This window comes from Eschrichtius robustus, chromosome X, assembly GCF_028021215.1.
Source record: "Eschrichtius robustus isolate mEscRob2 chromosome X, mEscRob2.pri, whole genome shotgun sequence".
Taxonomy (NCBI): Eukaryota; Metazoa; Chordata; class Mammalia; order Artiodactyla; family Eschrichtiidae; genus Eschrichtius; species Eschrichtius robustus.
Window position 1 is genome coordinate 44642592 of NC_090845.1, and position 16484 is coordinate 44659075.

The following is a 16484-nucleotide window of genomic DNA, read 5'->3' on the forward strand; positions in this document are numbered from 1 at the left end:
TTACCTACTGAAGGAAGGCATGCAAGACAAGACTGATCAGAAGACTGTGGATATTACTCCTTGCATCTACCGTAGGGCAAAGAGGTACTCATCATTACATCCTTAGCTGCAGATATGAAAATATTCTGACCTTGCGTTCTTCCTTGTTTTCAACTACATGCCCATATAAATGTGAGGATTTGAGACTGGCCTGCTCCAGGATGCAGGGCAGTCAGTGGTAGAGTTTAAAAGGAGACTCTGATCTTCCTACTTAAAGTGCAGTCCTCCAGCATTTCCAATTCACATCACTCTGCCCTATCCACCCCTCTTTAGCAGTTATCACCTTTCCACAATGTTTATTGCCTCTCTTCCCCACTAGGATGCCAGGTCCAGGAAGCTAGGGACTTGGGGGCTGTTTTGTTTTACCAAACATCAAGTACCAAGAGCAGTGACTGGTGATCAATAAATATTTGGTGAATGAACAAATAGGGTCTTACATACTTGGAAGTTCTCCATCTCTAGTATTTTCTGCATTACTCTAGAAATCAATTTTATAATTAGTCATGTCATCCAGAGATGCCTGCAGAGTCTTTAGGAGGGAATAATTAATCTTTTAAGAAAATGAATCCAGTGCATGTGTTTTGCTGCTCTCTACATGTATGGTAAGATACTAAAAATAAAGCAGTTGATTACTCCACATACGTGAGAAGCAGAAATCACTGCAGTATCAGCACGAACAAAGAAATGAGCAAACAGTAAATGAATAAGATAATTTCTGATAAAAAGGAAGGCAATGAAGAAAACGAAAGCATGGTGAGGAGCTAGAGAGTTGTGCGGTAGATCGGGGAAGAAAAACATCCGAAGAAAGGACATTTGAGCAGGTGCACGAGTGGTGTGATGGAGTGAACCCTGGGGCCAGAGCACTTTTGGCAGGGGCCACAGAAAAGTGTCAATGCCATGGAGCTCCTGCCTCCCTGCTCATCCCACAACTGGGTGGCATCTCTGGGCTGGGGCCAAAGATTTTCTTACCCCATTCAAGAAAGAGACATCACTTTTCTCCATGCAGACTTTCTCTTTTTACATTTAGATGTTTATCTAACAGTTTAATTTTCCCAATTCACTTAAATATTAAGTTAGTTTCAATAATATAATTAGCACTTATGCACCTACCACCCAAAAGAAAAGGTATGGCCTTAATAACCTCCATCTAGCCATGTGTTCCCCCAATTGATGGCCCTGCCTGCCCTCAGCTGAGGTAGACATCATCCTAAATCCCAAGTTCATCAATTTTTGATTCCTTTTTATATAATTTTATCACAACTATACAAAATCCTAAATAGTTCATGTTCTTTATATTAGTAGCTTTTAATTTTATAAACGTGTGTTATGTTTTATACACTATTTTGGGAATCACAGGGTTTGTTTTTTCCCTTAAATTCATCCTTATTGTTGGGTACTGTTCTAGTTCATTCATTTTGACTCCATCCATTTTTGTTTCCAGGTCTTGCTATTGTGAACAGGATGCCATGCATATCCTAGGTTTCATGTGCAAGTGTTTCTCGTGGATATATTCCTAAGAGTGGACTGGATAGATTGTGAGGTATGTACATATTCGCTGTAGGAGGAAATGCTAACTATTTTCTAAAGTAGTTACACTGATCTATATTCCTTCAACAGGGCAAAAAGATCCTGTAGCTGTACATCCTCTGCAACATTGTACTGTCAGACTTAAATTTTTGCAAATTGAATGGGTGTAAAATGTCATCTCATCATGTCTTGATTTGTATTTCCCTGATCGCTGATGACTTTGAACATCTCTTCATATGTTTATTGGCTCTTTTTTTTTTCTTCTCTGAAATAGTCTAATAGACTGAGTTTTTTAAAAACGTAACCATAGTGCTATTACGACACTCGCATTAACAATGATTCCTGGTGCTCTATTAGACATATATGCATGCCAAACATGCTTCCACTAATTCCATTTCTTCTTTCATTTATTCATTCAACAAACACTCAGACCAGGGCTATAGGGGCAGAAAGAGAATCTGGGATAATCAGAGAGTCCAACCCTCTAAGAAAGTAAAAATTAGCTCAGGGTATAAAAGTCTGCTCTGCCACTCGTAAGGCCGGGAGAACAGACACAGATAGTCAGATGCAAAATTAACAGAAAATATTATTTCTCCCAAGGATGTCCTGCAGCTGTAATGTAGTAAATAACTCCTACTTTGAGTGACTACTGCTTTTTTACTCACTGAGAAACTGTTCTCTACAATCACAGGCTATCAGAAACTGCTGTTTGAAGTGATATCAGTACAGATAAAACATCCCACTCTTGCTGAAGATTCTAAGTCACTTAGACACCGCAGCTAAGATTTCCAACCCCAGTGCAGAGAGAAGGGGTATCTAGATACAGAATTCTGTATCTACCTTAACTTTATGGTTTCCAAGGAAACAGGATCCTGGGTTCGCTTCATAGTCCACATACAGCCCCGCTTTGCTTTGAGTTTACCAAAACACTGCTTCATTCACATTTCACCTGAACTTCACCATTCCTCAGAATTCCATAATAACTCTATTTTTTCCTTTGTTCAGTGAGCCACCCCATGGTTCCTCTGGCGTGTGGTCTGCCTCACTGACTGATAGATTTGTCTGACTACAGATTAATCCCAGATGGTCTTAGGCTAATTGGGATAGGATACCCTTACATTCCAGATTGTTAAACTGAGGCCCAGAGGGGATGTGACTGGACTGAGAGCATCCAGCAAGTTCACACCTGAGCCCCTCAAAACACCTTCCTCACTTGAGGATTCAGAAAGGCCTTCAGAGGGTTACAGAGCCTTCTACCTCTTTCAGGAGGATTCCCTTGAGGAGATATCTGAACTTGGTTTTGAAAGATAAGTAGGCATTCCCAGGTGAAGGGTAGCATGACTTCTTCCCCTTCTGCCCCTGTAACATCTCCCGGAGGGCACAGGCATCTCCAGAATTTCCATATTGGGGGTGATAAGGGGCAACAAACTCGTTGAAGGGCAGAATCAATCTTGCCTTAAAGCTACATTTGCAAAGTAAGGGCACTATTACTATATAGATTTTATTTTATGAGAAAATAAAAATAAATTTTCCTAAAGATACTTTTATTGACATATTGCATTAGATTAAGGGAAAAATCAAAAACCATTATTGGTAAGAACTTTTACTTTAGCTCGAGTAGCTGGAGTGGGAGATAATGTAGATTATGGGAGCATCCAAACCCCACAGCCAACCCCCACAAGCCCAGCAGAGGGGAATCTAACACTGACTCCTCCCCCTTTTTCTCAGGGCTATATCCTAGGAGGGCTTGCAGGTCCCTGATTTCTTCCCTTTCTCCCCTCGCGGTATGTTCCAGGAGAGACCCGCAAGCAGTCCTATTTCTCCTTCTCATCCTGTGGTATCTGCCAGGAGATAACAGCCACGGGCACCTCTGCGTCTTTCCAGAGGCCTCTCAGCTTCTCTAAACATTATTACACAGATCCCAGGATGCCCGGCCAGAGAAACGTCCCCACCCCCGCTCCCCACTACCTGTGAGACAGCGCCAGTGCTCAGCAGCGTGAGTTTAGAGGCTTCCTCATCCTCTGTACGGAATGTACACTCCTCCAACATGGCGTACCCCATGAGGAAGCGCAACCTGGGCGCGGCCATGTTCCCCGCCTGACAACGCTGCCTAGGGGCACTGAGGGCAACCAAAACACCGACTCCGTAACATCTCCATGTTGGCTCTGGCTGACTACGGCTTCGAATGTGATTTTGCGCATGTGCAGAACCGCGCCCCTTCGTGCGAAGCCCCAAACCCCGAGAAGGGGCGGTGCTAGGGGTGGTGACCGGAAGCTGCTGCGGTTTTCAGCCGCGGTTTAATAGTTGTTGTCAAGAGGATCCCAGTGCTCTTTGCCGGAGGGATGTGGAGGTGATGGGGACCCGGGGAGGGTGAGTGTTGGGGAATTCTGTGTGGTCAGTGATGGAATCGGTTGTCTGAACGTAGTTGGATGATTCGCTTGTTATTTTTCAGGCTTTCCTCTTTTCTCATATCAACGTTAAGGTCTTAAAGTTCACTCTGAGACCCACAAGGTTTGGTGCATTATGTTCTAAGTGTTTTCTAAGAGTTGATTTTTTTTTTTTTTGCCCATGAATTATTTAGAAGTGCGCTTTCATTTTACAAAAGTTTATCTTTTTACTAGACTTCTAACCGTAGTTTTCTGTGGTTAGAAAAATGTCTACATGAAGCTCATTCCTTGAAATATGAGGGGAGTCATGGCCTAGTCCTTGGTGAATTGTTTTATAAATGTTCCATGTATAATTCGAAAATAATATTTAATTGTTTAGTCGTCAATTGTGTTGTACAAAATTTGTACTTTTTTTGTCTGCTAGTTCTATTACAGAGAAAGGAGAGATTAAGTCTTCACTGTGATGATGATTTGTTCATTTCTCCTTCCTGCTGCCCATGATCCATTTTGAGTTAAGTTTTGTATGAAGTGTGAGACTTAGATCAAGGTGCATTTATTTGGATGTCCAATTACTCAAGCACCGTTTGTTAAAAAGACTGTAGTTCCTCCACGGACTCGTTCTGTACCTGTGTCAAAAATAAATTTGCCATACTTTTGTGTGGCTATTTCTAGGTTCTCTATTATGTTCCATTTATTTATGTGTCTGTCTACTTTTATCATGAATGTGTGTTGAATTTTGTCAATACTGTATGAATTTATATGGTTTTTCTTCTTTGGCTTGTTAATATGGGGGAATGCCCTTATTGATTTTTGAATATTGAATCAGCCTTACATTCCTGGAATAAGCCTCACTTGGTTGTGGTGTATAATTCTTTTTTTATACTGCAGGAATTGATTAGTTAATGCTTTTTTTTGAGGATTTTTGTGTCTAAGTTCGTGAGAGATGTTGGTCTATAGTTTTCTTTTTTTGTACTTTCTTTTTCTGGTTTTAGTATTAGGGTAATACTGATCTCAATAAATGAGTTAGAAAGTGTTCTATTTTCTGGAAGAGATTGTGTAGAATTATGTTATTTTTCTTTAAATGTTTGATAGAATTCTCCAGTGAAACCATCTGGGCCTGGAAATTTCCTTTTGGAAGCTTTTGATTATGGCTTCAATTTCTGTAGTAGTCAAATGACTATTCGGGTTATCTATTTAATACCTTTTCAGAGTATCTTCATATTTAATAGTGGGTAAGTTGTGGGAGTCTCTGTTTTGTGAGGACTTGGACTATTTCATCCAAGTTGTTGAATTTATGTGCATAAAGTGGTGTGTGGTATTCCCTTACTTTTCTTTTAATGGCTGCAGGATCTATAGTTATATCTCCTGTTTCATTTCTGATATTGGTAATTTGTGTCTTCTCTCTTTTTACCTTTGTCAGTCTTGCTAGAGGATTACCAATTTTATCGGTCTTTTCAAAGAACCAGCTTTTGTTTTCATTGATTTTTCTCTATTGTTTTTGTTTTCAATTTTATTGTTTTCTGCTCTTATATCTATTACTTCTTTCTTTCTATTTGCTTTGGGTTTTCTTTGCTCTTCTTTTTCTAGTATCTTATGGTGGGAGCTTACCTTACTGATTTAATACCTTAATTCTTTTCTAATATAAACATTTAGCATTATAAATTTCTCTCTCAACACTGCTTTATCTGCATCCTGCAAATTTTGATATGCTGTATTTTGATTTTCATTCATTACTTTTTAATTTCCCTTGAGACTTCCTCTTTGATCCATGGATTATATAGAAATGTGTTGTTTAATTTCCAAATGTTTGGAGACTTTCCTGTTACCTTTCTGTTATTGATTTCTAGTTTGATGCTATTATAATCAGGGAACATATGCTGTATGATTTCAATTTATTAAGGTTTGTTTTATGACCCTGGAGAATGTAGCACAGGTGCTTGAAGAGAATGTGTATTCTATTAGTGTTTGGCTGCAGTAGGATGGGTATATTCAGTTAGGACACCCTTTTCTTGGTCCTTTGATTAAGGGGAGCAGGCTTTTCTTAGAGCTTTTTTTGTCTGTAGCTATTGATGGTTCTGAGTTATAAACTTTTCTAGTGCCCTGTTTGTGATATATGGGAGGGAAAATGAAGCCCGGGGAACTCACCGCTATGTTGTTCCTTAGGCCTTGAGGTCTGTGGACTGTCTGCCTTTCCTTTTTACCTTTCAGAGTCTTTCTATTTGTATTTGCTGTTATGTCATTTTTTCCCTGGTCTCTTCTACATTCATTATTCTCTTCTACCTGTATTTTCCTGTATTAACTTTGTTAATTTACATTTTGCTAGGGAAGCATCTGTTTCACATCAATATTAAAATATGTTGCTATACAGTTATGCATAATATCCCGCAATAACTACTTTGAAACACTGCCTCATCTGGGAAAGATTCTCATTCTGTCTCTCTCTCCCTCTCCTTCCCTCTCTCCCTCTCTCTCTCTCTCTCTCTCTCTCTCTGTGTGTGTGTGTGTGTGTGTGTGTGTGTGTGTGTGTGTGTGTGTATGTTTTTAAACTCTTCTTTATCTCATTTGCTAGGGGGCTATCTGTGACATCGGTCATTTTAAAGGACCAGCTCTTTGTTTTCTTTAAACTCCCATTGTTATATTTATTTGACTTATTTAAGGTTTTTATTAATTACTATTTTCCTTTTGGGGGGTTGCTTCATTTTGTTTTTTTTCTACTTCTGACGGTTTAGATTGAATACTTAGCTCTTTTTTGTTTTATTTATTTATTTATTTATTTATTTATTTATTTATTTATTGTATAAAACATTTACTTTGTTGGTCTTTGGGGGCAGTTTGATACATCACCAGTGTATTACAGCTGAGCCATTAATCTTGTAGCTTCCTCACCATTAACTGGTTCATTTTTATGACACTGCTGAGGAATCAGCTGTTTCTGCAGAGGTTCAAGAGAAAGGCCTTTTAAGAAATGTGCAGGTTCCTTTTGTATATCTGCAGAAGCTGTTTCCACTCTATTAACTTTTTCATCATTCACAATGTTTATCTTCTTAAGATTAGTGGTAACTGGTTTTGCTGTATTTTTTAACCTTAAAGTTTTTTGGCTGGCTCTATGGAATACATTCCTGGACTTCTGCCCTCTTAGTTTGTTCTTGGCCATTGTCTTTGATACCCTCGTGCAGCTGCTCAAGTTCCAGGTGATACCATCTGCACCTGTTATATCTATCTTTAATTAAAAATAAAGCCATTTAAATCTATAAATTTCACTCTGTATACAACTTTAGCGTGTTCCATGACTTCTGGTAAAAATTGTTTAGCTACTGTATTGATTTTCGACTTTGATCCTGGGTTATTTAGCAAACTGTTTCTTTTCTTTTAAAACAGATTTATTTATTTAGATACATAAAACAGACTTATTTATATATATTCAATACCTTAAAATTCACCCATTTAAAGTATACAATTCAGTGGTTTTCAGTACATTCACAGAGTTGTTCAGTCATCACCACAATCTAATTTTATAATATTTTCAACACCCCAGAAAGAAACCTTGCACACATTAGCAGATATTCACCATTCATGCCACCCCACACCCCCAGCCCTAGGCAACTTCTAATCAGTTTTCTGTCTCTCTATATTTGCCTATTCCGGACATTTCATATAAATGGAATCATAAAATATGTGGTCTTTGTGACTGGCTTCTTTCACGTAAGATAATGATTTCAAGGTTCATTCATGTTATAGCATGTATTGGTACTTCTTTTTTTATTGCCAAATAATATTCCATTGTATGGACACACCAAATTTTGTTTATCTGTTCATCAGTTGATGGACATTTAAGTGCTTTCAGCTTTTGGGCTACTATGAGTAATACTGCTGTGAATATTTGTATACAAGTTTTGGAGTGGACATGGGTTTTCATTTCTCTTGGTAGATACCTAGGAGTGGAACCGCTGGGTCATATGACAACTCTATGGGTAGCATTTTGAGGAACTGCCAACCTGTTTTTCAGAGTGGCTGCACCATTTTACAATTCTACCAGTAATGTATGAGCTCAAATTCATTCACATCTCACCAACACTTGTTACTGTCTTTTTTTTTTTGCCATCTTTGTGTATATGAAGTGGTCTCCTAATGAATAGAACATTTTTTATCTTTAAAAATATTTATTTATTTTTTGGCTGTGTCGGGTCTTAGTTGCGGCATGCAGGACCTTTTGTTGTGGCGTGCGGGCTCTTCGTTGCGGTGCACGGGCTCCAGAGTGCGTGGGCTCTGTAGTTGCAGCAGTCGGGTTCTCTAGTTGTGTCGCACGGGCTTAGTTGCCCCACGGCATGTGGGATCTTAGTTCCCCGACCAGGGATCAAACTGAAGTCCCCTGCATAGCAAGACAGATTCTTAACCACTGGACCACCAGGGAAGTCCCAGAACATTTTTGGTTTTGATTGCATTTCCCTAAGGACTAATGACGTTGAACATCTTATACTATAATCAGAGAATGTAGTCTGTCAATTCCCAACATTCAGACATCTACCAGATTTTTTGTGTGGTCAGGTTATTTGATAGAATTTTGTAAAAGTTCCATGGGCGTAAGAAAAGAAAGCATATTCTCTTTCTTTGGCACAACATCATCTTTATGTGTTTAAAATTTAATTTGTTCGTACCTTTAATTTTATTTTACTCCTTATTTCTTTTACTCTTTGGTTTCCTCTTCATCTCATTTCTTAACTTTTGTTGTCCTAATTAAGTTCCTCTTCATTTTATGTGATATTTACCCTTTCCCAACAAGAATGACTAAATCTGTAGTGCCTGTATTAGTTGATCGTAATAAAATTGTACCTCAATTTGGACACAGAGACACCCTCCCCTCCCTAGTTCCCTCAACAGGAGAAACAGTTTTCACCTCTGGATGTTTTTGAGGTAATTAAAAATTTTAGTCCCAGGCTACTAGTATTTTCCTTATGGCATATCTCTTCTGTTTTAAGAAACTTTACTTAACATTTTTATTCCAAATTACGGTCATGTTTTCAACATCTGTTAAATAGAACCATGTTTATTTTGAGCCTCCCACATAAAAGGTACCATGTGGTGTACCATTGAGAATGTGAACTTGGAAGCCAGGTAGACTGAGTTTGATTTAACATCACTAAACCTCTGTTAGTGTATGCATAAAATGAGATAATAATAACTACAGCAACACATAGATGACGTGATTGTTGTGCAAATTAAATGAGGTACCTCCTTCTGTATATTACATGATTCCTTGTAATAACAGTACTTGCTAATATGAATCAAATGTTTACCTGGGCCAGTCTGGTGCTGAGTGCCTTAAAAACATCATCTCATTTAATTTTCACAACCCCTTGAAATAAATAGTTTTGATTTGTTTTGGGAAAAAAATCTGAAGAAACATTTTCATATTCATATAGCTAAAGGTTGGCAGAGCTAGAAATGAAGCTTTTATTAATTTTAGTCTAAATCTCATGGTCTTGCTCATATTCCATTTTGATGAATAACTCGAATCGGTGTTGATGTGGCTTTGTCTACTCCACAGTATCCAGTGTCGTGAACTATACTTCGGTGCCCTCAGGAAGCGCTTGTGGGGTGAATGTTGAATGCCTGACCAAGTGGACACTGTCTTTCCAGGTTTCTTGGAGTCTCTGTGGAGCCCCTGGGCCAGACCCCATAGTGAAGGCTGCAGGATCTTCCTTCAGGCCCCAGCAGCTCTGGTTGAGTCCACAGGTGCCCACCTGACCTCGGGTTCCTGGGAAGAGTGGAGTTGTCAGCAAGAGAGCCCGGGTGCTTAGGCCCAGGGGGAAGATGCCAGCCAACCGGTGCGCTCCTGGGCCATCCCTGGCCCTGACTACAGGGGGATGTGACAACTCCTGTGAGGTAAGGAAGAAGAAGAGGTGCCCAGGGACTGGAATTCATCCAGAATGAAAGATAGTATCTCATTATTTTAATTTGTATGACTTTTTTTTAACCAGGCAACATAATCAGGGGATTTTTATTGGATTTATTTCCCTTATGTGAATTTCCTTTTCCTGTCCATTGCTGATTTATTTATTTTAGCTTATGGATGTTTACAGTTTTTTTGAATATTAAGGTTAATAACCCTTTATCATTCTTATATATTTTTGTGAATATTTTTTGCCACTTTGTAATTTGAAATTAGTTTCTAGTTTTATTTATAAGTGGCAAAAGGTGACAAGTAGTTTTCGAAGTCTTCTTAAAACAGTGGCTCTTCCCTGCTTTGTTTCTCCCAGATTCCAACTCCCTAGAAGCAAGCACTCTTAATCTTTTTAATGGAATTTTTTTTTTCGTTTTGGGCATTATCTATTGACTTTCCACTATGGAAGGTAGAGATTCAGCTTTTCCATGCACCTCCACTCATACACACATTTGCCTCTAGCTATCACTGTTTTGATTAGATCTACTGTCAAGGTTTATTATTGTGACTGTTTATAGTTAAGTCATGTAGTATCCATGCTGTGATTACTATTTCTGCACAACTTTTTCTTTTGCCTGGAATTAACTATTTTTCTTTCTGGTTTAGTCATTTGTTTGCTTTACTATATACGTATCAATAATTCAACTCCAAATTCTTTCCAGTTGTTTAAATTTCCACTCTGTATATTCAAACATATTAGGTAATGATCATAGTGACAATAATTATAAACACTCACATAATGTTTACTATATGCCCAGCACTGTTACACACACACTACATATACTAACTCATCTTCCTAACAACCTGGAGAAGTAGGTACCATTGTTATTCCCATTTTATGGAAGGGGAAACTGTGGCATAAACAAAAACTATCTGGCCCAAGTTAACACAGCTAGTAATGGAGGGGGGGCTATCTCAACTCTGGGTATCAATGTCTTCTCTTTGAAGAAATCTCTCCTGGACCTTATTGATTCACTGAAGGCTAGTTTGGTTGCTCTCTCAGCTTCACACACAGCTATGACCTTGGTGTGTTCTGTTCGCCATCCCTCAGGAAATCCTTTTTACCTCTGTCTTGTGTCAGATTCCCTTTCCTGGGAATCCTGTATCTTCCTTCCTGTTTCCTGGATCCTGTGTCTTCCTCTTTCTTGGTTTACCCCCTAATTTTTTGGGAGCACATCCTCCAGTATATCCTTGAGAATGGATGCATGACAGGTGAACTTTTTGAAGCTTTGCATGTCTGAAAATGTCACGCAAAAATGTATTTATATAATATATATAATTGTATAAGTAAACTTATAGAAGTAAAAAAAGTAATAAATACCATGGAAATATATTTATTTGACCCTGACACTAAATTTATCTTTTTGGCTGGGCATAGAATTCTAGGTTGGAAATCAATTTTGTGTAGAATTTTACAAGTCTGTTTCCAGTCTAGTCCTTTTCTACCCATACACAACGTTTTCTCTGCTTTTCAAAAAACTATTCTTGTTCCGTTGTTGATCCTCCATATTTTAAATTCTTTGTCCTACTGATTTCCATTTCTTTTTCTTTTGCTCGCCTTTCTAGAAGTTTTTTTTTAAACTTCATCTCCCAGATTTTCTTCTGTGTCTCTCATTAATGCTGTTCTATATTGTTGGAGGATGGAGGCAATGAAAAGTGCCCATCAAACTGGGACGGTATCTTGAGACTGAAAAATGAGGCAGGCAGCTCCATATAATCAATGGATCAGTTTATTGTTATAGGGTAACTTACTCACAGGGTGGGATCAGGGGGGCGATGATCCAGAAGTATTTGCAGCTGCATTCTGCACAGCTGAGGGACGATTGGGACAATTTCATAGTTAACCTAGGGTATGGGGGTACGTGCTTGGAAACAGGAAGTGCATTCCTAAGTCAAGATTTATGAATGGGTAACTGGTCTTATGAGCACTGGGAATATGTCAGTGAAGGCCTTCATTATTGTTTATAAATTTATTTTATTTTTATTTATTTTTGGCTGCGTTGGGTCTTTGTTGCTGCACGTGGGTTTTCTCTAGTTGCAGTGAGCGGGGGCTACTCTACGTTGTAGTACATGGGCTTCTTGTTGCGGAGCATGGGCTCTAGGCATGCAGACTTCAGTAGTTGTGGCACGCGGGCTCGGTAGTTGTGGCTCACGGTCTCTAGAGCACAGGCTCAGTAGTTGTGGCACACGGGCTTAGTTGCTCCGTGGCATGTGGGATCTTCCTGGACCAGGACTTGAACCCCTGTCCCCTGCATTAGTAAGCGGATTCCCAACCACTGCGCCACCAGGGAAGCCCTTCATTATTGTTTAAAGACTACCAGAGCGTAGAGGCCACCAGACCTAACGATCGTGAAACAATATCTATTAACTACAAAGCCCTTGGTGACAGAGAAGAGGCTTACTACACAGTACAGCTCTAGGCAGGGTCACTGGAAGGACAGGAGGAACTGCAGAGGCCCAAGATGGCATCTGTTATGATAACAGCCATACATACGTTTTATTTTAAGTAGCTCTGTTTCTTTTCAGGATATTCCCTTATAATAGCATACTATTTTTGTTTTATGGATGTAGCATCTTATCACTCTAAGGATATTAGTAATAGTTTTTTAATCTAATTTTTAAAAAATAATAGACACATGGCTCAAAAATACAAAATTAAAATATATATAAAAATTTTAAATATACAAAGCTATATAGTCTAAATTCTCTTACCCATCTTTCTCCTATCTGTTCATCTCTCTTTAATACATATAACCAAGTTAGTTAGTTTTCTCTGCATGAGTTTCTTTATGCAGATAAAAGCAGCTGAGAACATATTCTTATTTTCTCCTTTTAAGTTCACGAAAGGTGTCCCACAAAACAAATAATTATCAATTTTTAGTAATTTTAAGTCTTTTGGTGAGATAGAATATGAATTATAAACAATGCTGCCATGAACATTTTTGTTCACGTCTTGTCATGTACATGTGTCCACGCCTCTCTTGACTATACGCATGGGGTGGAGTTAGTGGGTCGTAGATTCAGCCTATCTTTTAAAAATGTTTTTATTGTGAAATATAACATATATCCAGAAAAGTGTGCAAAACAGACATGTACAGCTCAGTGATTTTTCACTATGTAGGTCTAGAAAATGCCCATAGTCAGCATTCCAGAATCCCCCTACTCCCAAAGATAACTACCCTCCTGACTTTTATGATAATTACTTCCATTGAGAAGAAAATCACAAGACACAGAGTGGAAGAAGAAACAGACAACAGAGGACTTATATCCAGGATGTATAAAGAACAACAAAACAATAAGAAAAAGCAGACTACCCGGTAGTCAGAGGCCTTATTTGAATAGGTATGTAACAAAGGAAGAAATCCAAATGGCTAATAACACCTGAGATGGTACTCAATCTCTTTAGTCATCAGGGAAATGCAAAAGTTAAACCGCAATGTAATACCACTACACTCCCACCAGAATGGCTAAAATTAAGAAGCCTAACAATGACAAGTGTTAGCAAGGATAGGGGGTCATATCAGTAGTGCATATACTCATTTCAGCACATATAGCTGCTGCTATGTTAGCTCATATCAGCAATTCATATGCTGCTGGTGGGAGTATAAATTGGCACAATCTCTTTGGAAAACATTTTAGCCTTCTTTATCAAAGCATACATAGACCATATGAGGAAACACTTCTCCTAGGAAAATACCCAAGAGAAATCCTTGGCTAATGTACCGGGACACACATTTAAATGCTCCCTTTAGCGTTACTTGTAACAGCAAGAAACTGGAAATAACTTAAATGTCCATCAATAGTAGAATGGATACAGAAATTGAACATAATATTGAGTGAAAGAAGCCAGACACAAAATAATTTGTATTGTTTTAATTTATGTAAATTAAAGCAGAACAAAACCATATTGTACAGGGATGTATGGTTAGATGGTGAAACTCAAAAGCAAGTGCTTACTATCAGAGGCAGGATAGTGGTTTCCATGATTGATGGGGAGGCTGGGTGGAAGGAGGGAAAGAGGCATGAGGAAGGTTTCTGGGCAAAGAGGTGGCAATGTTCTGTTTCCAGACCAGAGTGGGAATTACGTAGGTATTTGCCTTGAATAATTAGTTAAGCCAAATATTTATGTTTCATGTATTTTTTGAATGAGTATTATATTTTGTAAAAATCTTTTGAAAAGGAAAAGAATCCCTACCCTCCAATTTTGACCGCAGTCTCCCATAAACCCTTTCCAAAGACAGCTACAAAAACATACATACATACACACACAGACACACACACACTCTGCTATAGCCATTTTTAAACTTCCAACACTTTTCTCATTTAAAAATAAATCTTGGTAATCATTAAATGTCAGTAGACGTAATGAGTTGCCTCATTCTTTTTAAAGGCTGAATCTTATTCAATTATATGGATATATCACAATATAACCAGCCCCCCGTTAATAGACATTTAAGATGCTTCCAGTCTTTCGCTATTACAGACAATGCTGCAATGAAAATCCTTATTTCATCCTTATACATATTTCAGTTAACACAAGAGGGAATATGTTTAAAGAGAAACTTCTGCAAATGGAATTCTCAGGACAAACGATATATATGCATTTTCATTTTTGATTGATATAGCAAAATGACCTTCTTTGTGGGTTGTATCAGTTGTATAAGAATGCCTGTTTTCACCATACCCAAGACAGAAGAGTGTCTTGTCATATTTTTCTTTCTGGCCCATATAATAAGTTAAAACATGGTATCTTAGTACAGATCTAATTTGCATTTCTCATGTTATGACTAAGGTCGAATATATGTAATTGTGTTTAAAGATCCATTTATATTATTTTTCCTGAGCTGATTTTAAATTTCCTTTGCCCATTTTTCTATTAGGTTTTTGGTATTTACGTATTAATGACAGTAGCTCTTTGTCTTTTATATGGGTCCCAAATATTTTCCCTCAACTTCTCAGTTGTCTTTTAAAGGAAAATATTGACTTTTTCTCCGTGCATTTCACATAATTGTGCTTATCAATCTTTTATGTCCTCCAAGCTTTGTGTCATAAGGAGAAGGCCTTCCCCATTACTCAGCTATATTTAAAAAAAAAATTCCTGCATTTTCTTTTAGTATTGATACTTTCATGTTTTTAGTTTTGCTTTTACTTCTGTGACTATCTGGATTTTTGGTTGTTGTTGTAAAGCCTTAGCTAGGGATCAATCTTCATTTTCTTCAAGATGCCTACACATTTGTCCCAATACCAGTTATTGAATAACCTATATTTTCCCCACTAATATGCAACACTACATTAGGATATATATATATAAAATATTTATATTCTAATACATAACTCTGGGTATATTTATGCACCTTATTCCCTTCTGTTGATCTAATAGTCGTAGTCTTTATGATTCTAATTCCTCTGTATTTATAGTTTATTCTAATACATAGGAGGGCTAAGTCTCTGATTACTCTTCTTTTTCAGAAATTTACTGTTTTCTTGATTGTTTTATTTTCCATACATAATTTATAATCAGCTTACCAAATTTAAAAATAATCCTCTTGTTGTTGTCAGTGAGTTTGCATTAAACTTGTATTTTAAGATAGGACCATTCGTCTCTTTATGATAATTCAGATTTACTACTAAAGTACAGAGTATGTCTGTATTTTTTTCAAGTAATCTTTGCATTTTCCATTAGTGTGATAAAGTTTTCTTCAAGTATATTTTTGACATCAGTGCTTGTTTCTGTTATCTAAATGAAAAAATACAATGCAAATATATATGAATGTACATCATTACAAAATGGAACTAAAATGACAATTATACACACAAGAGATAGTTGGAGAGTGAGTGAAAGGAAAAACAAAGAATCCTGTGGTTCTCTTATTCTTGTTCAGGAGAACGATATCGATATGGATAGACCTTGTTAGAGAAACAAGCGTATACTTATGGTTCTCTTTTCTCCACATCCTCTCCAGTATTCATTGTTTGCGATCTTTTTAATGATGGCCATTCTGACTGGTGTGAGGTGATACCTCATTGTAGTTTTTATTTGCATTTCTCTAATAATTAGCGATGTTGAGCGTCTTTTCATGTGCCTATTGGCCATCTGTATGTCTTCTTTGGAGAAATGTCTGTTTGGGTCTTCTGCCCGTTTTTTTGATGGGGTTTTTTTTGTTGTTGTTATTGAGTTGTATGAGCTGTTTGTATATTTTAGAAATTAAGCCCTTGTCAGTCACATCATTTGTAAATATTTAAGCGAGACAGATTTCTAATCTCAGTTAAGCATTCATGAGACAGAATGGGGAGTTGGAGGGTCTGTGTCTGGCCTTGTCTGCAGATACAGGCAAAAGGAGAAAGGTCTGCATTTGTTCTTGTCACAGGTAAACAAGGGAGTCGTTTACAAGTCGTATGGGGGTCATGGGAAAGAATGGACAGCCAGACTTATCTAAGTCATGTGGGAAGAATGGTTGTTTGTGGTAGGTCATTTCTCAAAAAGGAACACAAATAGGTAGGAGGGATTTCTTAACTGTCACTGTTTTCAGGGCTCAGGTGAAGTTCGACATTGTCAGGGGTTCTCAGTTCTGTTTGAAAACTTGCGTCTA

At 37.8% G+C, this 16484-nt stretch overlaps 2 protein-coding genes across 3 annotated transcripts in view; one reads left to right on the forward strand and one right to left on the reverse strand.

The window, feature by feature from the left end:
• The first annotated feature begins 3872 nt into the window (after positions 1-3872).
• Positions 3873-16484, forward strand: part of ZNF81 (zinc finger protein 81) — an 84393-nt gene continuing 71781 nt past the window's right edge. The window contains exons 1-2 of the mRNA XM_068532888.1: positions 3873-3936; positions 9591-9836. Of these exons, the coding sequence (XP_068388989.1) occupies positions 9765-9836 (72 nt within the window). The 5' untranslated portion in view covers positions 3873-3936; positions 9591-9764. The remainder of the gene's footprint in view (positions 3937-9590; positions 9837-16484) is intronic.
• Positions 6805-7107, reverse strand: LOC137757426 (ribosomal biogenesis factor-like). Of its 2 annotated transcripts, XM_068534120.1 has the most exons (2): positions 6985-7107; positions 6805-6879 (listed from the first exon to the last, which is right to left on the reverse strand). In XM_068534120.1, exons 1-2 carry the CDS (start codon positions 7105-7107, stop codon positions 6805-6807), a joined length of 198 nt encoding a protein of 65 aa, XP_068390221.1. The 2 variants fall into 2 exon arrangements, with proteins under 2 accessions (XP_068390221.1, XP_068390219.1); XM_068534118.1 differs by having other exon boundaries at positions 6805-7107.